Here is a 25,831-nt window from a genome sequence, read left to right as displayed (position 1 = left end):
TTGGTGGAGCTTCCATCTACAAGCTACACTAGGACTACTACTTTCCATATACGTTTTCTGAAATTAACCAACCACAGGAATTCAGTTTCCCTGTAAATGCACTTAATAAGAGCCAGGGCCTCTTTTGGCAGTAAATAGCTAATGTAATGCTATGCTATTAGATCAATTAAGCTCGTTTGATGTCAACAGCTCTATTGTACAAATGTATTTGAAAACAAATGATGCCTGACACCAATAAAGAAAGCAATCTGTTAGCATCTAGTCAGAAGCAGGAAGTGGTGTGTGTGTGAGAGTCTACAGCCCTTACATTAACATATTCTTCTGCACATGAGCGAGAAAAGAGAGAAATAAAAGTGCAAATGTGTCCCAAGGATGCCCGACAGCAAAATGTCCGCTAACATTGTTAGCAAACAGAGCCGCCACAACCAAACTTAGGTTGCCACAGCAGAGGCGAGTTCTCTCTGTCTGTATCTCTTTCTGGGTACTCTCTGTTCTCACTGACAAGCTTTTCCTCATCTATCCATCACAGCAATGGCCTCATTAGCGACGGGGCCACCCAACCGCAGCGTCGGTTTCTCTCTAATGAGAGGCGCTGCGCTACAAGTGTTTCGTTTTCGTTTTTCTTTTAAGCACTTCAGCTTTGATCACAGCTTTGTGCCCCTGAATAGAACTCAACCTGTCCCTGAGGTTCACCGTCAGCAGCCAATCCAGAGATGTACGGACGTGCTGACAACGTGCGGACACTCAAATGCAAATGGACCATTAGACACACGCTCATGTTTGCACTAAAAAACGAAAAACAAACACAACACTAGTTGTCGATAGTTATTATGACCGGGTTGCTTGCAAACCACCCATGCTTCGTAAATAAAAATGCACCCAGAGGTGCGCAAAGTCAGCTCACAAATTAGTGGTGCGTTCACAAGAGTTCGCCTGATTGATTTACTATCAGGCGTGACCAAGGCTGGACATGTAGCGCCTGATCCCTGCATGGATAAATAATTCATGGCTGGGTCCAGAAGGCTCCGGTCCACCGTTGCCACAAAAACAGCACTGGAAGGCGAGCTTTGAGAGACACTATCTGACACTGACGCCACGCCAGAGAGTTGAATTTTGGGAGCGGATGTCCGAGCAAAAACCTGGATCGGAAATTCTTCCTATCCAGGAAGAGATGAGGGAGGAAACTGCAGCATCTGTACATCCTGTGCGTGTAGGTGTGCACGAGTGTGCTCAATATCAGAGTTTCATGAAATATGCATGAGGGCGTTTGAACCCCCACCCTCACACCAGCACCGCTCCGGTTCCCTACAGGCCAGCAGCAAGGTTCTTCAAATCTGCACGGACACAGATGAGCGCGAGCGAAAACCAGCGGATCTAACGTGGCGCCCTGGCCTCTGCGCTGATGTATGCATGTCCTACAGAGGGCACGGCGGCCGCAGAGAGTGATACGGAGTGGACAAAGAGATGGGGGTGGGGGTGTGGGGTGGTGGCGTCTGAGGTGGAGGTGAAGGTGAGAAGAGAGACGTGAAGCTGCAGCCGTTCGTACCATCAGCCTGCTGTCAGGATGTTTTCTAAGGCTGTGTTTGGGTCTTAGAGGACCTGGAGGGACATATGGAGAATGGATATTTTGATGTAGCATTGACAGAAATATGCACCGTTCATGCAGAGCAGCACCGAAGCATAAGATATATAAAAACGGCATGTTGATAGGATGCAAATGCAGCCTTCGTAATGGTCTCTGTTTCAGAAAATGGCTCCTAAACAAAACTCATACATAAATCCAGGCTCGCATAGAAATGCAAAATGTCTACGAACCATAAATTCTTGGTCATGTGATGGTGTCTGTCACGTTGGTCGCTAATGTAGAGGTGGTTCATTTGGATCAGCGTTTGTGACCCAGTTCATCAGAGAACATTAAAAACATTATTTCAAATACTAAAACCAGAAACAGCTCATTTACCTTATCCCAAGATATAATTTACATATATATCAGCCCTAGACCACAACAAAAGATGCCAATAAATCATTTTATACATCCAATAATGTAAAAAAAAAAGATTAAAGAGATCATGGCGGTCTTTTTCTCGAAGTTATTAAAGTATTTTGTGTAATTAGGAAGACGTTTGCTGCTAATGCTAATGAACAACAAACTCTTTCAAGCAGAACAAACAACCTAAAAAACCAAGAATACACACCAGGACGTCGGCCCATCTGTTCGCTAAGGGACTCTCGCTCCCCACAAGCACGTCTGATACACAGACACACACTCACACACACACAGACACGTGTGCAAAGCAGCACAGACATGACATCACAGAGTTCATACCGGGCCTCGGCAAGAAGAAAGCGTGGGCAGGTGTTAATACAGTGTGTGTGTCTGTGTGTGTGGGGGTGTGTGTGTGTTTGTCTGTTCCATAGAACTCAGGCAGATCGCTTTCAGCCCTCCACATTCATCTCCTTATCTCTGCCTCCTGCACCACGGACGCCCACCCTCCTCTTCCTCCTCCTCCTCCTTGGTGGCTTTCTTTTAAACACTTTTCTTTGAGGGCCATGCCCCCCTGAGCACTGTTTACTCTCCCCTCTGTGCTCCCTCAGAGGGAAAAAACCAAACTGAGGGGTGGGCAGGGTGAGGGAGAGGACAAGGGCAGAGGCACTCCATTAATCAATCAACCAGCTTTGAAAATGTACCTAATTAATGGCTAATTACAGATCTGGGCCCCGTGCCAGCTGGCATCCAATCCACCTACAATAATAAAGACCCCGTAGACCCGTTGACGACACAGGAGGTAAACACCCCTCCCTTCCCTGTCTTCTCTATTAGTGTTCCCACACATCCCATCAGCAAACGCAGGAGGTGTGGGACCAGCCGTTCCCGCCTCTTACCGGAGGTATATCGGCGGTCATGGCGGGGGCCCGCAGGTCCTCGCAGAGGAGCATCTCATCCAGACCTTCGCTGCCGTTCTTCTCCTGTCCCTGCCAGCTCGCCCGGCGGGAAGCGCTGGCACGCCAGGCCCGCTGGATCCTGAGGAGGTTCAATGAAGCGCGTTGATTTCACACTCGGGGGGATAAAAGCACAGACTGCACAAAAACTGCTTTTGACAGCGTCCAAAGGTCTCCGATGGAGGCTTGACCAGTTACTGCAAAGGTCATGAAGGTCAGCTCCATGACCTTTCATCACCTGGGAAGAGAGCTTAACCAAAATAATTTTCAGTATTTTGTAATCAATCATTAAATGTTGTATCATTCATTTGGGAATTCTAAGCTCAATAATGCACGCTGGAGTACACGCAGGTGTTCACTGTCTTTGAACAACCTTTAATTGTCCTCATTCTCTGAGCTCAACAGGAGACGGTCTCAGCCAACGTGCTTTACTTTAGAACTCAGGAGCCTTTTAACAAGCTGCTCCTTTGTGATTTTCCATGCTGTCAGTGAGCAGGCCTGTCTCTGCTCTTGGAGCTATTTAGCAGAAATATTCTCCTCTCCATGTGTTCGCACCACAGGAACCTGGAGCGCCAACATCACACTCACAGGAACATCTAATGTAGCTCCGACTTTATTGGGTTTCAACAAGAGGAAGCAACAGTGACCCAGCCTTCCACAACCTCACCTCTATCAGGCTCTGTTCAAACATCTTATTCTCCGGTGTTTTCTTTCTCCTCCCTCTTATTTCTCCCCTTTAAACATTAATAAGCCAAACAAAATGACCGTGTTCCAGCTATGGCATTCCCTCTCATCTCCTTCATCCCTCCCTCCGCAGCGGACCCGGGTCTGGGATGGAGGATCAATTACTCAATAGAGAAACACATTCACCTCCAGTGGAGCAGAGAGGCAGCTGCCGAGTGGAACAAACTGAATTAATCCAAAACTCCCAGCTCTAAAAACCCACCGCTGCCATCTTCATTCACATTTACTCCACATTTACTCCTCTTTTATGCTCCCTAAAACTTTGATTTCTCCAATCCTCCCTTCTGTGGTTCCGTTTTTCCCCTTCTCACCTCTTTACACCCCACTCATGTCCACAGAGGAGCTCTGGATTCAGCTTCTCCATCATGAGAGTGAAAGCCACGGGAGAGGGCTGACCTTCTGCTTATTAAGAGCCGAGTAAAATGGAGCTAGATGTGAGCGAGAGAAGCGCACGCTCTGAAACCTAATCAGGGAAAAATTGACTCGCAGCCTCGCGCAAATCGACCTCTTCCGTTTACACTTATCAAAACGCACAAAAATGTATTCAAACCACAGACTTTAAAGGAAGGCGGTACTCACACGATGGCGTTGACCTCGAGGTGCCGCCGTTGTTCCACACGCAGCGGGCTGTTGTCGTCTTCGTCCTCGCTCCTCCAAGGATGGCACCTGCCAAGGATAAACCAAAAATGGAAATGACGGGGTTTCCTTTCTCCCACAATTCACAAACAGACTCATTAGGTTGCTTGGAAACTCTAAATTTGCCCCTGGATGCCAGAGAGTGAATGAACGGTGTGTGTGGGGCCTGTTCAGGGGGTATTCCTGGGATCGGCTCCAGCTCGCCACACGACCCTGATTAGAATTAAGTGGTGGTTAAAAGAAGATGGATGGATGTCTGGATCTCCGAGTACCAGCTCAGATTTTTAGAGGAGTCATGCTCTCAGAGGAGGTGAGAGTAATGGTTGCGTTTGCTAGTGCAGGGCTTTAACGTACGGTCCCGTCTCTCACCTCTCCACCCCAGGAGCTGCTTGCCCTCCCCCGTGGCTGCAGTAGTGGTGATACCTCTTCACTTCATCCTGCAGGGGGAAAACATGATGATAAATACTTTAAATTCCTGCTTTTTAAAGGCAATCTGCTTGGTTTATCCCAGCGGTTCCTGGTCTCTGAAGCCTGAAATTTTATTGTCAGGGCTTCAGTTGGCTGCTGTTTCCTGTGAAAGGTCCTAATAAAGCCACTTCACACTAGCTGCTCATCATTAAAGAGCAAAAAAGACAAAACTCAGTGACCATCTTGTGCAGAGAAGCGTAAAGTCTGCTCTCAGTACGAGCTAATCTGGACTCATAATGAGTTCAGGGCAGCTCAGAGTCAGAAACACACCCAGCAGGTCTCAGGGAGTCACACTGCTAATTGGACAATTATCCCATGATGACAGTAAACACATGAGATATTTGTAAAATAATCAGAATCCTGGTGGTCAGAGATGAATTTCTTAGCATTTGACACCACAATCACAATAATGGACCTGATTTATGGTTTGTATAAGGAATTCTATATAAAAATGTAGAGTGCTTAGAGGACAAGAATTCAATTTTCCAGTAATTCGACAGTAAATAAGAGTACATAGAAGTGGAGGCGGGAATGGTTGGGCCAATCTTCTTCCAGATTGTTCAAATTCTTCTTGTCCATCTGCTTCTTCATCTGTTCCACTCTCTGAACTGCTGAAAATAATAACCTCAGATCTTTCAGGCTTCACTTCCACACCCGAGAAGCCTTGTCAACATTCCTGAAGTTGTGATGTTTTCCTGTGTACAAGCTCCCCAGCATCTCCTCCAGCTCTCCTTCTTCCCGGGCCCACTCCTGAGCTGGGGCCTCCCACAGCTCGCAGAGCTCACGCAGCTGTTGGCTGAAGCTGTCTTGGTCCTTCGTGAAACTCCTGTCTGACTGACAGCTCTTGTTTGTGAGCTCCTTCCTGAACATCTTCTCTTTCTCCTGCTACTCTTTCCTCGGATGTTTGCGGATTTTTCCCTCCTCACATCTCTCTTCCCGGTCCTCCAGCGCAGCCCATGTTTTCATTGGCCTCAGTTTTCATTGGCCTCTTGTGACCCCCAGTGCTGAGCTGCTGATGTCTATCCGCTAGCCCCTCTTTAAGGTCAGCGACTCCATGCTTCACTAGCATAAAACATGTGTCAAAGGTTTACTGAAATTCATTCACAAAGTACAAAATAAAACCCTTTCTTGGTCAACAAATGTTACAGCAACAACACCGAGTTTCTGTTGTTAAAGTTTGAAAAAGCTTTTTACAAAAAAAGGCTCTATTTAAACTCATTAGTTTATGATTGAGAACCGATTTTTTTAGTGTGAACAGTTTCCACACTTTAAACAAGAGACGCTGACAGATTTTTGTCAAAAGGAGCATCTTCTCTCCCTGAACGCTTTGATCTGTGTAGCTACTTCACCCATCCCAACTGGTATTTCACCAACCTTTATCAAAAACAGCTATTTCAGGTGGTCTATGCTAACTGCTACATTGGCACGGCAATAGCTTAGCAACAAGAGGAGCCAGATGACTCGGACATCTGCTCAGGATGGCTCCTGGACAACTCCATGCTGAGGTTTTCCAAGCATGTCCCCCGGAGTGGAGGCCCTGGGGAAGACCTGGGGGGGTTGCCAGCTGGCCTGGGAACACCTGGGGATCCTACATCTGGACAAAGTGGCCGAGGAGAGGCAAGACTGGGCCTCTTTGCTCAGGCATCTGCCCTGGTTGAATGGATGACTGGATGAATGGAGGTAAGCAACTGTCAGGTGTTGTAATGATACTTTTCCTTTGAGGCCAAGCTCGAAATGTATGTAGAAGAAAAGGCACCATTTTGACTGATTCTGTAATGCAAAGTAATTATAGAAAGAAGAAAACAATGTCTGTCATTTCAGATAGTTGCTGGTGAATAAACTTTAGAACGTCTGAAAGAATGATAAATGTTCTGATCACATTTGTGTCTTTTCCTATAGATTTCACCATAAAATGATGCAGATCAGAGGTATGGCGTATGCAAGAGGTCCAAATACGCTCATGGCTGCTGAGGACACTGTTGTTTTCTGCTAAATTACATTTGACGCATGTCAAAAATCAATTCCTGCAGGACTGCGTGGACACCAGGAAAACAAAGTCGGTGTGTTATCCTAGCAAAAAGGCTGCTGGCTTCTAATTTACGAGAGATTAAAATGATCATTTCTCATATTTCTGGTGCCTTGCAAGCAGATCGAATGGCCACATTCACACATGCAGGAGGAGGAGGCAGGAGATGAAGGTGACCCCCCCCCAGGTACACACATACACCTGACTTCACACACGCCAACATCAGCACGATCCCAGAGGGTTCGATTCAACTGCGTGCAGGGAAACATCTGCATCAGACAACTGGCTGCTTTATCAGAGGGGGGAAACGTCCAATCAGGAGACGAGCTGCACCCGGGGACGCCCGTTAAGCCACGATCGGAAATCAATTCACGTGCTCGTTGTGCACGGGAGGTGAGCGTTCACGCTAAGATCTGAGTGGCAAAAAAAAAAGAAAAAGGCTGAGAGACGTTTTTGATGTTATCTCACAATTCTACGATTTCTATCAGAGTGGGGGGGCACATTTGTGTGAGATGGCCTAAGGAAAGAGTGGAGATAAGAGGAAGAGGAGAGGGGGTTTAAAGGAAAAATGAGAGGAATGGTAAACTTTTATTGACTGAAGCGCAGAAAATGGTTGCCAGAGATGCACCAACAGCTGTTGTGAGTGTGTTCATGCTGACAGGCTGGAGCAGAAGCTGTAAACAGAGCCGGGAGGCGGCGATAAGAAACCAGGCCTGAATTATGTGCACATAAATATGTAGAGCTAATTTAATATCTCATCAAAACCTGGCAGACCCGTTTCTCTTGGTTTTACAAGGGCATTATTCATTATTTACTCCAGAGGAAACATTTAAACGCATTAATGGTTCACAAGTGATTATTTTTTATTAACTACTTTGAAGATGACAGCTTCCAAACGAGCCTTGTACTCAAATCCCTGGTTTCAGAAGCTGAACCATGCTAACATGTGGCATTCCTGCTTGATGAATGAGAATTGATCTGTCGGCTGAAGCGTCCGCAGATTAATGTTCTGCTGGATTTAGCTCGCTGATAAATCAAATCAGCGTTAACGCATACGTAGCAGATAATAAAAGGTGTTCTGAGGTCTGCTGAGATGATTCTTATCTGGGATTCACAATAAGAGGAGTCCATCAATACAGCACCAGGAGAAGAACGCGGTACCCTTATGTTAGCCTCAACCTTGAAACCAACATCCTCCAACAGACCTCTGACAACAGGATCAGAGATCAGAGGAAAACACACACACGCGCACACACACGGTGAATAGGGTTCTATTCAGAGAGCAAAGTATTAGCTCACTCATTTAGACCAAACCCATCAGTCGAGGAAAGGTACTGGGATACAATAGAAAACATGAGATGCAGCGTGTGTATGAGAGAGAGAGACAGAGAGAGAGACAGAGAGAGAGAGAGACAGAGACAGAGAGAGAGACAGAGAGAGAGAAGAGAGAGAGACAGAGGAGAGAGAGAGAGACAGAGAGAGACAGAGAGAGCGAGAGACCTTTCATTTCAAGCTGTTAATGACAGCATTTTAGCAGAAATGTCTCTCTCTCCTCTCTTCTTTCTTTCTTTCGTTACAGAACAGAAGACCCAAGAACAATCACAGCGCACAAAAGAAAAAAAAATTTATTTTTGGGCAAACTAGCGCTGTTATTCTGTGCCACACACGCACGCGCAACACCCCCCCCCCCCCCCCCCTGCATCCCGTGACCACGGCGAGTTGACAGACACCTATCTCCCACTCTCTCTCTCTCTCTCTCTCTCTCTCTCCCGGGTTCTTGTGACTCAATCGTGCACCGTTTGCGAGCGCGCCGGCGCAAATAGCACTCAGCGCAGCCCCGTCCCCGTGGGAGTGGGAGAGGGAGATGATAATGTACTTCTGAAATATGACACCCTTCCCTGGCGCTGCGCTCCTGTGTGCATACATCTCTATATTACGACGCCGGCGTCTGACTCCCACGCTCCGCGCTGCATCAGCTGCTGCAGCGGAAGCTGAGGTCTCACTCCATCCCCAAAAGGCGCCACGTTGCTTCTTTGCTTTGATTCAATTAGGAGCATCACGCGACCCCTGTGAATGATTTCCCGATTCGGGCCGCGCATGCTGTATCAACAACATCACCTATACTATTTCACGCCTTTAGACTGCTGCTTAAATAAGCTCTGCGCGAAATGGTTAACAACTCGGGGGCCCCTGACCGTAACAGCCAGCTCTCCTATTGATTAGGGAGTAATAGCCGGACAGATTAATGCGTTTCTTGGCGGGGTTCACGCCTCGACAATGAATCTGAATCAGTCACACGGACACAGCCTCCACATCCAATCACCTGCATATCCATCCGCACACATATTTCATACGGCGATTACTGGTTAAACCTTCGGCGGGCCTCCTCCGACCTCTCTCTGGAGTTTGGAAGGATCTGTGGGGAAATGGCATATTTACGCTGTAATCAACTGTTTAAGCGGTGCACTGACTGGTCTGGAGCAAAACTGAAATGAGAGTGGTTTTGGGGGGGAGCCACTGAAGACGGTGGAGTTAGTGTGTCCGCTGGTGGGCTGCTTCATCACCCTACACTGCAGAACGACTCAAAAGCTGTGATTGAAGTGTGCTTTCAGAGCTGCAAGCCCCCAGGTGCCGATAATACGAACACTACATCTCTGGCATTAAATATTCAGAGGTGCAATACAACCAGGTAAAACTGTGCGCCCTCGCTGAACCTGAACACACACAGACACACAAATACACGAAAACTCAAAAGAGACCCTTAAAACTGCACACTGCCATCATCTTACTCTGTCAGTAATAAAGAAGGGGACATATTTCCATAATAATAATAATTAGGATCAATCAATGACCTCAAGCCGCCTCGGAAAAGGGGTTTCCTGAGCTCACGCTGCCATTTTTGCACATCGCCTATTTCTCTCCGAGCCCCACTAACTTATCCACAATGAGCATTACATCATTATCACCTCCACCCCACCCACAGAGCACCGCCAGCTCTCCCTCGGTAACTTTTCCCACATTACAGAAGCAGAAAGGCAGCCGCACCTGGTTGTTAATGCACAGAGCGAGGTGTCTCCTCTCCCGGGCCAGACCCCCGCCGCGCAGCCTCGCCTCCTCTCCCCGGTGCATGCTTCTGGAAGGAGACAGCGCTCAAGTTAAGACGCACTTGCAGATAAGAGCAGCGCGTGGTGGTCTGCGTGCAGCTGCAGGAGGGGGGCGGCTGCAGTCATGCGGGATTTTTCCTTTTTTTATCATCGCCGCATATCGCAGCAGGGTGCCACCGTTCATGTGCGCATGCATGCGCGCCTCCCAGGCTGACGTGACACTGACCTGTACGCGTCGTTCATCAGCGCGGCGAGCTCTTCTCACTCTCTCCCTCCCTCCCTCGGTGTGTGTGCCGCCCGGCAGAGATGAAGTGAACACTCGGAGCCGCGATCAGGCGGAGAGAGACCAGACTTCTCAGGATCCACGCAGCCAATGGAACGCCGAGCGAGGGCGCGTCTTTTTTTAAACCGCGCCCCGCCGCGCACGCTGCTCGCGCCGTCCGACCTGTCAGCATGCACGGCCCCGTGCGGCTGCGCCAGGAGCTGTCAGTCAGCCTCACCTGCAGGCGGCTGGTCCGGGTGGTCGGGTGAGGGGCAAGATTCGGCATGATAATGCGAAGCTGCATTAAGGTGTCAGACAAATCGGAAGTACCCCCCCCCCCCCCACACACACACACACACATACACCCTCCCCCCATTCAGCAAACAATATCCACAGTTAAGACAAATCCAAACAGGAGGCCTGGGAGATCACATGTATGTGATTTGGCGACACCTAGTGGCGAAGATAGAAGTAGCAATGATTAAACGCCTGCAGCCTATTTTCAAGTTATTTGCTGTTTTATACTGTTGTATACCAAACAATGTTAACATCCCCACTTTTTTATATAAAATGCACCAGATCATCCACTGGTTTTAATGTCAGACAAATCTTTATTATTTAAAAAAATTACAAAAAATATTTCAGTTTGCTTTCATAAATCATGCTTTTTTAGTTTTATTCAAACATACAAGTCATATAAATGATTGACAGGTGAAAATAAGTGAAACCTATCAAATACTGACTGGATTTATATATACATATATGTTTGTCCACAAGGGGGCACATTTATTAGTGTTTAGTTTGTAGTGCTGGCTTGACGGAGCGCAGGAGGCGCCGGCGGAGCGGCATCACTTCAGAACGCTCCTGTGGGCGAGTGATGACAGATGGGTGGAGCAGTGGTGTGGAAGCTGAGTGGAGGAGAAACAATATGGGCACAAATCCCTGAAAAGAAACGTGTTTGAGCTTCGCCCGTGCTTACCTGCGCGCCCAATCTGGAGAGGTACCGGTTGCGTAGCCCGAAGGCAGACATGGGCGTCAATTTGGCAGAATCGACCTCGGTGACCTGGCTCTGTCGCCTTTTACTCCTGCGGGAACATTAATGGTCATCAGAGGTCAAGTCAAATCAAGCAACAGGTTGCTTTCAATGGCCAGAATGCAAGAAGGAGAAAGCTCAAATGTTTCCAAAGGTTTTGTTTAATTTAAGAATAGTAGTTTTTCTTCCCACAGTTTTGATTGTACTTTGTCATTTCTAAAATTAGGATTTACACATCTGGATTACTGTCAGTCTGTATAACATTATTTTCATGTCATTTGGCCAACAGAGGTACTTTTGGACACCAGAATACATAAAATGCACAAGTTAATTACCTGAGCTCGACACGCGTATTGATTGATCAGACACGAGAACATGGAAACGATTCATTAAAACTGTGATTGTTAAACGGCTAAAAAGGGATAAGAATGTGCCGGGCTTTAAAATTTAACATCATTTGATGAGTTGCAAAAATAAAGTGATTCTACGCCATTACAAAGGTCAAAAATTCCAGTGAGTGCAACTGTAAAGGCACAGATAAAGTGCTGAGCTGTCACAATTTCTAAAGCATAAAATAAAAAAGCAACCCCATATACACTCATCGGCCACTTTATTAGATCCACCTTGCAAGTAAGAGGTTGATCCCTTACTCTCTGCCTTCAGGATTGCTTTAATCCTTTGCGGCAGACTTTCAACAAGGGTTTGGAAAGATTCCTGAGATTTTGGTCCACACATGACAGCATCACGCAGTTGCTGCACATCTGTCAACTGCACATCTGTGATGTGAAGCTCCTGTTCCACCGCATCTTAAACTTGCTGTTGGATTGAGATCTGGTGACTATGGAGGTCACTGGAGTCCAGTGAACTCATTTTCATGGTTCCAGAAACCAGTTTGAGATGATCTGAGCTTAGTGATATGGTGCCTTATCCGGCTGGAAGCAGCCATCAGAAGATGGTCCACTGTGGTCACAAAGGGATGGAGATGGTCAGCAACAATACTGAGGTAGGCTGTGGCTTTTAAATGAAGCCCAACTAGTACGAAGCAGCAGCCTGAACCTTTGATACAAGGCAGGGTGGATCTGTGCTGACATGTTTACACCAAAATTCTGACCAACCATGTGAATGATGCAGCTGAAATCAAGACTTGTCTCAGCAGGCAATGTTTTGTAAGCTTGTGCCAATTGCAGTCTCACTTTCCTGCTCTTAGCTGTCAGGAGTGACCCAGTCTGGTCTTCTACTGCTGTAATCCATCTTCTTTAAGATTCCACATGTCGTGTGTTCAGAGATGCTATTCTACACTCCTGGGATGTACCTGGTGCTTATTTGAGTTACTGTTGCCTCTCTATCATCTGGAACCGGTCTGCCCATTCTCCGATTCCTCGCATCAACAAGGCCTTTTCCTGTACACAACTGCTGCTCACTGGAAATCTTCTCCTTTCGGGACTAAACCCTAGAGATGGTTGGATGTGAACATCCCTGTAGATCAGCAGTTTCTGAAATACTCGGAGCAGCCCATCTGGCACCAACAACCAGCCACATTCGACACTTAAATCTCATTTCTTCCCCGTTCCTGGGCTCGGTGATGAACCTCAGAAAGTCATCTTGACCACATCTAAATCGATTCAGATGTAGCCGATAAGCTATTTGCATTTGAGCAGGTGGAGCTCATGAAGTGGCCAGTTGCGTGTATATACATATAAAACCATACAAGAGTCCAAGAATAAGAGTCCCGTGCTCAGCTGCACGTTTCCAGTTCAGAACAAGCTTAGGAGGCATCTTCTTTTTTATCTGTAGTTTCCAGCGTCTGACTTGTACAAAAGTCAGCGGAGGATATGGCGTCAGTGCGAAAGGTCAGAGGTCGGTTGATCGTTTGTCAGCGTCCCAATACGGGTGTAACACGTTACGAACACAAAGCGGTAAAAACAAGGTCCAGACAGTCAGTTCTGCTGGGGAGAGCCACAGGTGAGAGTACTGGGCGGAGTCAGTGGTGCAGTCCTGCCCCCGTTGCAGTTGATTGACAGCTCTGGGGTGGACAGTGCAGCCCTCTGGCTCTGAAGCCCAGAACCATGTGATCCCTCCTCCTCATCATCATCATCTGGAAAATATCAGTTAAAGCACGAACCGTGAGGCATTAGAAAACTCAAACTATGGATATGACTTTAAATGTACATTTTTGCTCTTTTAAAGCTAAATGGAGCTAAGATGAACGACTGGTATATGTCTTGATCCCTTTGAGCTCGTGCCTCTTGTTAAAAAAGATATACCCATAAAATATGGGTAATGATTCTACAACTGTGGATAGGAGTCATGCGGTCAGAGAACACCTTTGTAAAAAGGACACATGATGAGGAAGATGTCAAAGTCGAGATCTGAAATCAGGTTCAAACTGTTGCACAGTCTATTTTTAATCTAGACTGAAATGGAGAATATAAACAAATGCTAAGATTAAGTTTGAACTGACAATTAAGTAGTGATTTTTGTGAAACTGAGATTAACTGTGAGAAAAGCCAGAAGCTACTTACTCCTCTGCTTCCTTCAGGAGGCTCGCTCTGGATGAGGCTGACCGGTTCAAATCTCCTCCTGCAGTGAGAGACAAGGAGCAATTAAAAAAAATAAGGGAGGAAGATGAGCGCGTGATGTAGAGTCCTCCTCTTACCTCTGAGATAGTCCACAAAGTACAGCGACACCACCGCCATCAAAGCAACTAAGACAGAAAAACTGTTTTGATTGAGTCCCAAAAGAAGAACAGAAAGACAAAATAACTCACTGCAGACACAGGTGCAGAAGAAGACTTCCAAAAGCAGGTAGCCTCTGGTGTCCAGGATGGTTCCCGCTACCATGGAGATGAGGGCCAGTCCCAGGTTCTGGATGGACTGCATGCTGACGGACAAATAACACCACTGACACCACTCAAATGTGTGTCTGCCCTCTGAATGTCAGGGGGTCAGGTACTTACAAGCCATAGGCCGTCCCCAGTTGATGCTCAGGAACCACAAAGGCCACCATTGGCCAGAGAGCACAGGCCAGTAAGGAGTAGGAGGCACCCAGTACAGACTGGAGAATGAGTGGGAATATGCTCAGTTACAGAAACGCAGGGAAATCCTCGATTCTGATACACTAACACCCAAGATGGAGGAATATTGCTTCAGATGACAACATTCATGTGCATGTCACCGGATGAATACTTCCAATATTTACCGATGTACTGACGATTGTAATAAGTTAGATTTGTGTGTAGTTAAAAGGAGGACAGTAAACAAAGAGGCCAGGTCCATTACCATGGCGATCCATGGGTTCCAGAAGGTGAAGGCCAGCATCATGTGAGCGGCGAGTGTGGTGACCACAGCTATGAGCACCCAGATCACGTTCCTCCCGGTTTTATCAACCAAGAATCCCAAAACTGGAGAGGCTGGGGCCGAGATGATGTACACAATGCTGGCAGAGATAGAAAGGAAGGAAAACAATCGCCTTGAAGCAATGAAACGCCAGGTCAGCGAGCTTATCTGGCCTGTTCCGCATTTAACCAAGAAGCGGAACAGAAAAGGAGCGACCTCAATGGTGGCCCACGTTCGAGGTACCTGTTCACAGCTCTGGCTTCAGCTGGGGAGAAGTTGAATTTCTCAATGAAGAACACCCTAAAAGAGAGACCACAGGCGGACACATTCTGTCAGTCTTAATATCCAGCTGACCTTGAGAGGACAAGCAATACGAGAAGATGCTCAGGAGAACATGTCTTGTTCTCTGCCCAGTATGCATAACAATTCCTGGAACTGTGCAGAAACAAGAATCCGTTGCTAAGTGACCTGAGAGGATGTTTCAGCGAAGGACAAGACCTTCAACGTGGCTTACTTTGTTCAAAGCGGACCGAGATGGGACTGCTTCTCCTTTCTCTCCTAAATTTACCAGCAGAGCAGCGTCCAGCTGCACTGTTGCATCTGGCGGCGTTCCAGTTTGATCAGCTGACACATTTAAGGCTAATTGGAGTGAACCGCATTTAAAAAAAAAATCAACTCACGAATGAGCACCGATATCGCCATCATAGACGCAATTCAAATTGCTGTTCCAAACTGCCAGGAAACAAACATTTGAATTTATGATTACAGCAGGTTTGGAAATCAGAATTCAAATAGTGCTGCTGGAAAGGATTTACTTCCCATTATTGTCTGAAAATCCTAAACTCCTTGATCATTTGACATGGATCCTCCTGTACAAACACCACTAACCTAGTAGAGGCTAATTATTCTTTATTATAAAAGACTTTATTGACTATATGGTTTTATGGGTTTGGTTCATTTCCCTTTAAATAAAGTGACAGACTGCATCCAACAGCCCAGTTCAGAGGAACACGACACAGGACCAGAATATCAGCGTGGCAAAAACATAAGCAAAAACTGCGTGCGTATGACTGCAACACTCACTGTCCGAGTCCAATAAATGGGAAAATAGCCACATAGTAGCCCACGCAAATGATGAAGATGAGCCAAAGAGGAAAGGGGAAGTCTTTCACATCGGTCAGCTTGATCACTTCACCTAAAATAAATAAAAACAACAAATCAGCGTGAATATGGGAGAATAAACTGCCTCAAATACACAAATAAAGGGTTAAGGTGTAACCGGTGCATAATAACTCAGCTGGATTAAAAGATAATATTTATCCTGATACCTGTTTTTCCTTCTTCCTTATGAAGGATCCTCTCAGCTCTTTTGTCGAGGAAGCCCAACACCAGGGCGCAGAATAGAGAGAAGAGGCAGGTTACACCAGCTGTAAGATTCAAAAAAAAAAGGGAAAATGAGAACATTTTATGTGGTAAAACAGGAGGCAGAAGTGAAAGTGGAACCACGCTGCTGAGCACAGACAGACCAGAGACACTTCAGTTGCGATCAATCTGCAGCAGCAGCTTGTAACTTGATGGCTAATGTCTACCATTTGCAAATGTCACGGCTCATCTTTGGGTTTCACACACAGGGAAAAGTGTTCTTTTACCTATCATGAGCGAGATGCCGAGTGTGAAGTGCCCTGGGGAGCCAACGAGGTCAGCCACTTTGCTGTACACCCAGCCCATGATGTTCATGTTGACCGTGCTGCCCTTCAGACAAGCTCGAGGGAGTTAGAAACGCATCTTCACAATGCACCTAAAGCAGATATTGTCTGAATATTCCTACCAGCCGAGCCATGCTGAGCTGAAGGCCAAACACCAGGTTTAGCTCCTTGCCTTTGAACCAGTTGACTGCGTATGTGTTCTGGGCGACAGCCAAGGACTCTCCTCCGATGCTGTTCATGCACGGAAACATGAGAGGAGGGTGAGGGCAGGTCAGAGAAAGGTCAAAAACACTCCAAGATTAAATTCTATTACTGTGTAACCGCTTACCCAAAAACAAAACGGCCAACTTCACACAGCCAAAACCGATTAACCAAAGCTCCTGTTGCAAAAATGACCTTAGTTGGGTTGAGGGGGGGGGGGGGGGAAAGGGTGATTTTCATTTATTCCCATATTGTGATTCCCAGAACTCTGATCAAGGTGAATTCACCTGTCCGACACAGACAAAGAGGGAAAAGATGATGGTCCCCAGCCTATGGGAAAAGGACAAAATGGATCACTCACTATAGCGACAAGCACAAAAAGGTAGAGCATCTCTTCTTTTTGATATAACACAACATGCCGCATTTTTCCTTGTACCTGATTCCAAAAACCCTGTCGAGCAGGAAGCCACCAAAAAAGCAGAGTACAACATTGGGCCAGGAGTACCAGGCGTACAGCTGCATGAACCCTGCAGTATTCTGGTCCAGATCCTGGAAAACATCAGAGTAGGTTGATTAAAGTATACTAATTTTACAGCCTACAAATATTGAAACATTACTGTTAGAAAATCAATAATTCCATCTGGGATTTAAAAAAAAGAGCTGTGTTTATGTCACTATATGCTGGTCTAACATTCTGCACTTGCAGGGTTCTACCTTGATGACTTGAGTTTGTAGAGAAGCTGGGTTGTCAAAACAAAAGTAGCTGCCTGGAAGGAATAAAGTACATCAAAGACACAACGGCACAGGTTTAGAACCAAAGCAACGATGTCAACTCGTTTTCGGGTCACATTCTGAAGTGGCTCTCCAGTAGCTAGTGGAGTCTGTGAAGAACTTTTAGCTCACCGAATCCTAGAAAGCACATGAATACGAGGACCACCACACGGTGGAGGAGGTGGTTCGGGTCGCATATGGCCGGCAGCGGCTTATCGGCTCTCCTCGGTGCCGGTGTTGGGCCGGACGACGCCTCGCCCTCGTAGTCCGCCATGTCCGCTGGTTTGTTTGGAGACGTTGAGGAGGGTGGGAATTTTTTTCTTGACGGCAGCAGGAAAAAGGAAGTTCGGTCACATGACCCGGATTGGATGTCACGTGGCATACTGGCGCGCGAACATGACCGCTACGTCATTTGGGAAGCGACGCGTCGATCTGTTGAATATTAAGCGCCCCGTTCATTCACTGCGCACATAACACTTTCATAGAAACCACACTGTTTATACCAGTGATCCCCAACCCCCGGGACCGGGCCGTGGGTCATTTGGTACCGGGCCGCACAGAAAGAAAAAAAATTTCCTTTTTTTTTTAAAATCGAAAATGATGTTTTATTTTGAAAAGTGGCCGGATTCTCTCTGTTACATCCGTCTCACTTGACGCACCTCAAGGCCGCAAAACCACAAGTCACCCGATACATCTTGCTAAATTAAATCCCAAGATAGCAACATGAGCAAAAATAAACTTCTTTAGAAAACTTCTTTGCGAAGGGGAAACGGCCCGATGAAGGGACAGAAGAGGAAGCTGCACCCTGGTGCTGGTGCACGAACATCTTTCCTTGTCCACGTCTGTTCGAGACATCACCTCTGCCGTTGTTCTGGATTAAAGTCTTGGCAGAATACCCCGAGATCGCCACAAAAACACTGAAAACCCTGTTGCCATTTCCGACATCGTGTCTGTGGGAAGCAGGGTTTTCTGCAGTGACGGCAGCCAAAACCAAATTACGGAGCAGACTGGACCTAAGTAGCACCATAAACCCAAGATGGGACCGTCTCAGGGCTCCTGCTGATTCAGTGATGCTGTGACTAGCGAGGATTTTCATGCACTTTGTCATAATTTGAAGGTATGTTTAAACGTTACCATAGCGACCAGAGTGCGTTGCATTGTGTTGGGGCAGGAAGGATGTTGCTGTAATAAACTGTTGATGGTGCAACGTTACGAGGACGCCGCTAATAAAGTTGCACATCATTACATAGTGGATTTACGTTCATTATTATTGTTATTATTATTATTATTATTATTATTATTATTATTATTATTATTGAGAAAATACCACCGTTTTTAATGCCAATCTTGTCATTTTATTTTGTTTTTATCTGCTACACCTTAAGATTGGGCCGTGAAAATATTGTCAGACATTAAACCGGTCCGTGGTACAGAAAAGGTTGGGGACCACTGGTTTATACCATAAAAATGATTGTCAAAACTTTTGTTAAGTTTGCAGTCTCACTAAAACATGTAAACATATGTAGACTTTTGTCATGAAAAAGTAATTGGTTGTAGGTCAGGTCAGGTTTTAGGTGAATTCCACTTACAAGACTGGATCGTTAATAGATTTAATTTCTGGCACATAAAATGAGTTTTAGCCTCATAAAAGCTTTTATTTACTGCGTAAGGACTCAAAGCTAGAGTAATTACAGATATAATGACCCTTAAGTTAGACTGTTTAGTTAGAAATGCCTATTTCCTCCCACATAAGCAGTCTGTTTTGAGAGAGGAACAAACTAATTTTAAACATTTCAGAACTTAGTGCAAAACTCAGTTCATTCCTGACAGCTACATGACAGAACACTGTATGAACTTGGAAAATGGGTTTCGCATGAAAATGATAGAGACCAGTCAGGGAAACGGAAAAGGCTGTAAGTGAAGATAAAGATTTCCTTTGCTTTGAAAAAATGTCCATCCTCTATATATTAGAATTATTCATAGACTGATGTCTCAGCACAATTAAGACATTACCTCTTTAATTTCAAAACATTTTACAGAGAGAAAACAAAAACAAAATTACAAAGTGCCTTCACAAAAGCAACCTTTTATTAGAAACTTGTGTTTTGTGGTTACGTTTGCCAGATGCACAACAGGAAACAGCATCAGAAACAAGGTCATGCTGGTTAAGTTATCTTGTAAATTTCTGTTGTACCGCATTAGTAGGATGAATTTGATCCATTTCTTGTGACATTTATTTTGCTGAGAACCTTTAACATAACACAGAGGCACATAAATAAATATCTTTGTAAAGGGACAATTCATCACTAATGAACATTGATGGTGGTTTTTCTTTTTAGCCCACACGTGTAAAAAAGCAAGAGGTGAAACTGGGCATCTTTTCATTTTTTTGTTCTTTTTAATTTGCCCTTTTTCAAAATGAATTTTTTTCAGAGCCTAAAGCTCTAACAAACTTCCTATAACATCTCAAGTTATGCCTGAGACTAAGCATTGGCTGCTTGACATCAGACACATCTGGACTTGCCAGGCTTCTTTAACATGTGAGCTGCACCTCCTTGTTTAAGGATTTTTCTTTTCTCCAATTGTGGTCCAGTAATGTGAACCTGTCAGTTTACACCTCTCCGTTTCTCTGCAACCTGAGTATCTTATTCAATTTTCTATAAATGTCACTAAGCATTTCTCATAATGTGGTTCAAGTCTGGTGGTAACAAACAGCTGTACCAGCGCCCCCATAGCTCATCAATTTCCTGACCAAAATAGGCCAAAGCCAGCAGAGGGTGAGAGCAGTGCAGATCATATTTCATTATTGCATTAATCTGACCTAAACTTATCATTATATATTAGGTATGAAGGGGGCATTAATCCTGTTAAATCACTTTTTGAATATTCAGGAGAGTCTTACATTTCTATTCTGTATATTTACTCCTCCTGCTTTTAAAATTGTGTGCAATTGTTGCTTTATCAGCTGGGATCGAGAGTAAAAGTGCCATTGATACTGAGAAATGAACAGAAATATACAAATTACAAAAGGCTCAATAACAAGGAAGCAAAATATACTGTGATGGTATTTACACAACAGGTGGTGGCTGACATGTTGACCCCCCCCCCCCCCCCCCCCACACTTTGAGGTACCCCCATGCATTCACTTCACGCCACGTCCTTTTATTGAGATAAAAAACAAATGCTCATGACAGACCAGGATTCCTTCAGACTGTTTTGCAGACCGCCCCGGGTGGCTCACCCACACTCTGGACCATCTGCGACATCTCTACCTGAGAACAGGTCTCCACGCGGGATTCGGTGGCACTGCTGGGGACAGACCTGCGGCACAGCGCGGCTGCGAGTCTTTTTCTGAACATCCCGCACAGGAAGACATAGATAAGAGGATCCAGACACACATTAGCTGCTGACAGCCATAGTGTGGTCTTCTTGGTGACATAGAGAGCATTCTGAGTCCAGCAGTCGCTCACCATGCTGCCGGTTTGCGACAGGGTGTAAGGTACCCGGGTGAAGTGATAAGGGGCAAAGCAGACAGAAAAAACTGCCAGCACTATGAACACCTTGGCTTTGGTCTTGCGACTGGCAGCCTGAGAACTGCTCTTTGAAGATTTGTATGACTCATAGACCTTTTTGCTGATCAAAGTGTAGCACACTGTCATCAAAGCCAAGGTCCCCCAGAAAATCACCTGCAAGGAAACGCAACACTGTTAAAAAGGGCATAAAGCTGCTCAAATGGAGTTAATCTTTTTTCATGTTCCTACATTAGGGAACAAAAGCGTAGTTATAAAATAAATAAATAAAATCGGGCAAAACATGCAATCAATAAATGTCATAGTGTGTTTTAGTAGCATTTTATCATATCTTTTATGCATTTGTGTGCTTTTATTACAGGCCTTTTATTAGGGAACTGGGGAACACATGTTTACATTTAACTGCCTCTTTACTAATCTGTGTACTACAAACATGCTGATGCTTTATTCCTAATAAAAAAGCACTTGTGAGTTTTGCACAATACTCTGGTTCTCATTGCAAAAGCTGAAATCCTATTTCAGACGTTCCTCATTGTGGCAAACCCAGCCAGAATAAAACTGACCCCCAGCCACACATTTCCGCTCATCGCTTTCAGCGCTGCTCTACCTGACAAAAGTAGTTGAATCCTTCGTGCCAGGCCATGCCGGCGGCGCTCTTCATGGCGGTGCACTTGCCGTTGTGCGCCTGCATTGGCTGATTGCTCAGCAGGGCGTTGGGAAGCGCCAGCGACAGCATCACCACCCAGATGGTCCCGCTCAAGATCTGCCCCACTCGAACCTGCTGCAGGGCACACTTCCCGAACGGCCGAACTATTTTCAGGTAGCGGTCGAGGCTGATGGCGCCCATCAGGAGGATGCTGATGTACATGGTCATGTAGAAGAGGACTGCTGAGTAGCGGCAATGGAAGGCGCGGAGTTGCCGCGAGCCGATGCCCGCGTCACTGATCACCCTCACAGGGATGGTCAGAGTCATCAACATGTCAGCCACCACCTGGTTATATGTCAAAAGTCAGTGGCCTATGCAGTGCTTTAATGCCCCAAATGCCCAATAAAACATTATATTACCACATTTTTTAGAAAGACCACAAAGGTTGAGCTGTTGGGAATCTTGAAGAAGACCCAGGCAGCGAGGGAATTCAGGATCAGCGCCACCACGAACAGGACGCTGTACAGACAAGGGAAAATCACGGTCGCCAGGCCGGCGTCCCGATCACACTTGACAGAGGCGTTGGAAACGGTGCGGTTCATCTTCTGGGCTTTTAGGGGGGTGGGGTGCAGACAGCAAACAGTAGGAGAAAAACTTAGTTCACGTGCAGCTTTAGGACTATTTTTAATATTGGTATTTTATTGCAATTTTGAAGTGCTTGAAAGCAAAAATGATATAAAAGATATTATTTTAAAAGGCTTTCCTTACCTCCTCCGCTTTCAACTGTGACTGATGCTTGGGGCACGAAAATAATTGTAAATGAAGGGATGTAAAATTCAGTGTTTCAGAAAAAAGGAAAACCCTCTGATCTTCCCACTACTGCTTTCTCAAAAGAAGGAAATGAAACCAAAAAAAACATTTTTGTAAGCAAGTTACGCTTCATTTTCCCCATCAGTCCGGCAAAGAACTCTCAGTGAAGAAGTTCAAGAATAATAGATAAGGTAATCTTACTCTGGAGCTATTGTGCGAATGTCTGGTCACAATCCCAGTGAAATTTCCAGGCTTCCTTTGGGTGAAAAGACCTCCTTCCTTCCTTCCTTCCTTCCGCCCTCTCTTCCTGTTCCTGTTGTCCAACAGTTGTTTGTCCTACCCTGTGCCAGTCCTCCAGTCCCTCTGTCTCTCTTGCCTGTGCTGGCTGTCTCCTTTGAGGGGCACGCTCCTCCCTCCACAGCTTTTTCACACAGTTCTCACCACAGAGCAGATTAATGAGAATTGTGATGTTCTTCTGAACTGGTGCCGCTGGCTTCATGTTATGATTCTTTTCCCTCCAAACGCTGTGCCCTAAATGCAACACAGTTCTACAAAAATCTTGTTTGACACTTTTGGCTTTATTGCTGAGTTGATCACACACTTTTATTTTACAGCTTCAATGCAAATTTTGGGGAAGTCAAAACCTTTAAGCCAGCCCAGCATCTATATTACAGTTAAAAAAAACCCCAGATGTTTGTAAGGGTATTTCCTGTGCTGTTCTTTCAAAATAAAACACTTTCCGTTAAGATGAGTACAAAAACATTGAATTACACGGACACATAGACTTGCTAAAGTGCTGAAAATACAAAATATGTAAACTACTGCACTGTAGAAGGAGGAGCTAACTGAAAGATAATTAGTTTAATAATTATATGTTGTCGGGATCAGTTCTGAGCAGCTGAAGTTGCTTTTAGAAAACGTCCATTAGCAGCATGGAGGACCTCCTTGACTCTACACCAATTTGAGTCGACACTGTCCTGACGTGCACTGCGGGGCTAATCGCCAAGACACATACAGCTTTTCCATCATAGCCATCAGCTTCTCCTTGAACTCGTGGCACAGGAAGATGTAGAGCAGGGGGTTCATGCAGATGTTGGTGGTGGCGAACCACAGGCTGAACTCTTTAATGAATTTGCTGAGAACATAGGTGCAGTAGCTGTCTGCCATGGAGTTGACCTGCATAAAGGTGTAGGGTATCCTGATCAGGTGGTATGGGCCGAATGACAGGAAAAACACGACGACCACCAGGAAAACACGCAGTTTGATCTTTTGGTTCCCTTGGTTGTTTTTGCTGCCTGAGTTCCGATAAGACTGGATGACTTTCTTTGCAATGCAGATGTAGCAAACAGTGATGACCACGCTCACAAGCCAGAAGTAACCGTTTAGGTAAATTATGACATTTTCGTGGAACTCCAGTCCGGGTGCCTCTTTCAGGTGCATGCACGAGGTGATCTCTTCCAAATTAACTATGGGTTTGTTGCTCAAAATCATATTGGGAAGAGCCGTGACACAAAAGAGTGTTACCCAGACTGAGCCTGACAGCACTTTGCTAAAGGTCAGGTTCTGAGCGAGCAGCAGGCTCCCGGGCATCACGATCTTAAAGAAGCGGTCCAGACTTATTAACCCCAGCAGGGTGATGCAGGTGTACTGCGTGCTGTAGAAAATAGGACTGACGTAGCAAGACAGAACCAGAATTATTTTGGAGTGCTCGGTCATTTCGCTGGTCGCGTCAATGGGCATGATCAGGGTCATGAGCACGTCAGCGGCAATGATGTTTTTCTGGTACACCATGAAGGTGGAGGTGGATTTCAGGTGCAGGGAGACCCAGGCTGCCACGCCGTTCAGCAGCAGTGACACGGGGAACATCAAAAAGTAGAGAATCGGGACTATGTTCTGTTGGTAAAGGAAACTTCTGCAATCAGGATCGCTGGCAGATGTTTGGTTGGGTAGCAGCCTGGTTCCTTAAGGAAAATTATATGTTATAGGACCCTCATGTCAGACAATGTCCTCATACATTTAGGAAAGGGTCGTGGGTATTCAGTCTAATAGTCTAAATAAAAAGAGTCAGCAGAACAAATAAAGCTTTAATTTGATGATTGGTCAAACTGACTCACCATTATTGTCCATGTTTAGGAGTGGGTTGACGAGTTGGGTCAGAATTTCATGCTAAAAGAAGCAAAAGCACTTTTTATACACAACATCTTTTATGTAAAAAGTAACACAATCCAACATGAAACATACCTGCTAACAAAGTTAATTAATAACTTACAGATGACGACCCACAACACTGGTCTGGACCCTGCTGGATGGGGGCGCGTGCCTCTGACCTTAAAGCTTCTTATGAAACTCTGCTGATTTTCCTACAAAACATATCAACTTTTCATCAGCGCTAAGACCAGCATGTTATCCGGACATATGCAAAAATAGGAAAAACACCGGCAATAACGTGTGATACCAAAAGTGCATTTACCTTTTTTTTGCATCATTTACAGGTTTGTAATTCACCAATTTGCATAAAGCTCTGCAGGAGATCCTTTGACAAACTTAATAAACAAATGAGTTCACAGGAAAATCTCTTCTGACGGTTGGATTTCATCAACAGTCTGAAGATCGATTTGAATGAGAAAATTTACCTGTTTGGTGCTTAGAATAACTAAAGTCAGTCAACCCATCTCAGACCAAATGACCTTAATAATGTAGAAAGTTTATGACAAGAGATTATTAGAGAAACTACAAACTCTATCTCAATGACTGTGATTAAAAATATTTGCTCATTGCTTATTTAGGTGTTGTTAGAAATGAATCTGAGTTTCATTTATGACTCTATTTGGCCACTAGAGGGCGGTACAATGCAGGCTGCAAATTAATGAGCTCAAATTTGAGTTGCACAATTCATGCAGAATCGGGCAAAGCACTCAAAACATAACAAATCAAAAACAAGAGGGATCTAGAAGAATCGCTCTCTCTCTCTCTCCTCTCTCTCTCTCTCTCTCTCTCTCTCTCTCTCTCTCTCTCTCTCTCTCTCTCTCTCTCTCTCTCTCTCTCTCTCTCTCTCTCTCTCTCTCTCTCTCTGTTTCTAAAATACCTGTAATTGCTCCCGGAGTTTCAAGCCTTAGTCGGCTTTCCAGGGTGACACAGACCTCTTTAATTTAATTTAATTTAACAGCTGGGTTTTACCAAGAGAATCATAAAATATTTGGTGCTCTGGCAAAAAAAGAGGTCTCCTCTTTTTCTCTCAGATCCGTGTGTGATTACTGTGTTCAGCAGATACAGCATAAAAGCAGTAATTTGTTGCAGAGCACACCCCCAATCAGATCTTAACAACCCAACATATTTGTGAATCATTGGATTAACTGCAGCCAGATTTTGCTGGAAATTGGGCTGTAGTTAGTGACTCGGTCTGCAATTTAACAGCCAGCTTTAAACCTAAGCCACGGGGTCGTTTGCATTTGTCATTAGTTTTGAAAACACACAATGCTGCGATTTGCTTTTAAATGCCCCACCAGGGCATTTGAATGCACCCTGACCATAAACACACAGACGTTGTGAACTTTGTAGTTTTTATGCAACTGTTCCCAAGAAATGTTCAGACAAGTTGAGTAGTGACAATGAATCACTG

At 45.4% G+C, this 25,831-nt stretch overlaps 4 protein-coding genes across 11 annotated transcripts in view; all 4 read right to left on the bottom strand.

Moving 5' to 3' along the window:
• Window positions 1–10,284, bottom strand: part of schip1 (schwannomin interacting protein 1) — a 113,904-nt gene extending 103,620 nt beyond the window's left edge. Inside the window, exons 1-5 of one of the 2 annotated variants that reach the window (XM_057048814.1) lie at window positions 10,145–10,284; window positions 9,860–9,947; window positions 4,690–4,757; window positions 4,264–4,350; window positions 2,884–3,022 (exon numbers count right to left, since the gene is read on the bottom strand). In XM_057048814.1, coding sequence (XP_056904794.1) covers window positions 2,884–3,022; window positions 4,264–4,350; window positions 4,690–4,757; window positions 9,860–9,947; window positions 10,145–10,161 — 399 coding nt within the window. In that variant the 5' untranslated portion in view covers window positions 10,162–10,284. The remainder of the gene's footprint in view (window positions 1–2,883; window positions 3,023–4,263; window positions 4,351–4,689; window positions 4,758–9,859; window positions 9,948–10,144) is intronic. The other variant, XM_057048816.1, reaches the window with a different exon arrangement.
• A 541-nt stretch (window positions 10,285–10,825) lies between these two features.
• On the bottom strand, window positions 10,826–17,574 carry mfsd1 (major facilitator superfamily domain containing 1). 2 transcript variants are annotated; one of them, XM_057048817.1, is made up of 17 exons: window positions 17,359–17,574; window positions 17,170–17,222; window positions 16,892–17,004; window positions 16,743–16,785; window positions 16,583–16,650; window positions 16,377–16,485; window positions 16,198–16,300; window positions 15,877–15,975; window positions 15,632–15,743; window positions 14,792–14,848; window positions 14,492–14,648; window positions 14,170–14,267; window positions 13,981–14,093; window positions 13,870–13,917; window positions 13,736–13,793; window positions 11,160–11,265; window positions 10,826–11,088 (listed from the first exon to the last, which is right to left on the bottom strand). In XM_057048817.1, exons 1-17 carry the CDS (start codon window positions 17,498–17,500, stop codon window positions 11,029–11,031), a joined length of 1,539 nt encoding a protein of 512 aa, XP_056904797.1. In that variant the 5' UTR covers window positions 17,501–17,574; the 3' UTR covers window positions 10,826–11,028. The 2 variants fall into 2 exon arrangements, with proteins under 2 accessions (XP_056904797.1, XP_056904798.1); XM_057048818.1 differs by lacking the exons at window positions 10,826–11,088; window positions 11,160–11,265 and adding an exon at window positions 11,357–13,308.
• A 1,718-nt stretch (window positions 17,575–19,292) lies between these two features.
• Window positions 19,293–22,569, bottom strand: LOC130535236 (P2Y purinoceptor 13-like). 6 transcript variants are annotated; one of them, XM_057050156.1, is made up of 5 exons: window positions 22,414–22,563; window positions 22,171–22,197; window positions 21,822–22,007; window positions 21,364–21,747; window positions 19,293–20,912 (listed from the first exon to the last, which is right to left on the bottom strand). In XM_057050156.1, exons 3-5 carry the CDS (start codon window positions 22,002–22,004, stop codon window positions 20,433–20,435), a joined length of 1,047 nt encoding a protein of 348 aa, XP_056906136.1. In that variant the 5' UTR covers window positions 22,005–22,007; window positions 22,171–22,197; window positions 22,414–22,563; the 3' UTR covers window positions 19,293–20,432. The 6 variants fall into 6 exon arrangements, with proteins under 6 accessions (XP_056906136.1, XP_056906134.1, XP_056906138.1 ...); XM_057050154.1 differs by having other exon boundaries at window positions 21,822–22,012; window positions 22,414–22,562; XM_057050158.1 differs by having other exon boundaries at window positions 21,825–22,012; window positions 22,171–22,569.
• A 317-nt stretch (window positions 22,570–22,886) lies between these two features.
• LOC130535237 (P2Y purinoceptor 13-like) lies at window positions 22,887–24,430 on the bottom strand. The gene is made up of 2 exons (XM_057050159.1): window positions 24,327–24,430; window positions 22,887–24,173 (listed from the first exon to the last, which is right to left on the bottom strand). The coding sequence occupies exons 1-2, from the start codon at window positions 24,337–24,339 to the stop codon at window positions 23,164–23,166; spliced, it is 1,023 nt and encodes a 340-aa protein (XP_056906139.1). The 5' UTR covers window positions 24,340–24,430; the 3' UTR covers window positions 22,887–23,163.
• Between the last annotated feature and the right edge of the window lie 1,401 nt (window positions 24,431–25,831).

The sequence above is a fragment of the Takifugu flavidus genome, chromosome 12, assembly GCF_003711565.1.
Source record: "Takifugu flavidus isolate HTHZ2018 chromosome 12, ASM371156v2, whole genome shotgun sequence".
Taxonomy (NCBI): Eukaryota; Metazoa; Chordata; class Actinopteri; order Tetraodontiformes; family Tetraodontidae; genus Takifugu; species Takifugu flavidus.
The sequence above is the reverse complement of the archived record's forward strand: the minus strand, read 5'-3'. Positions and strand labels throughout refer to the sequence as shown.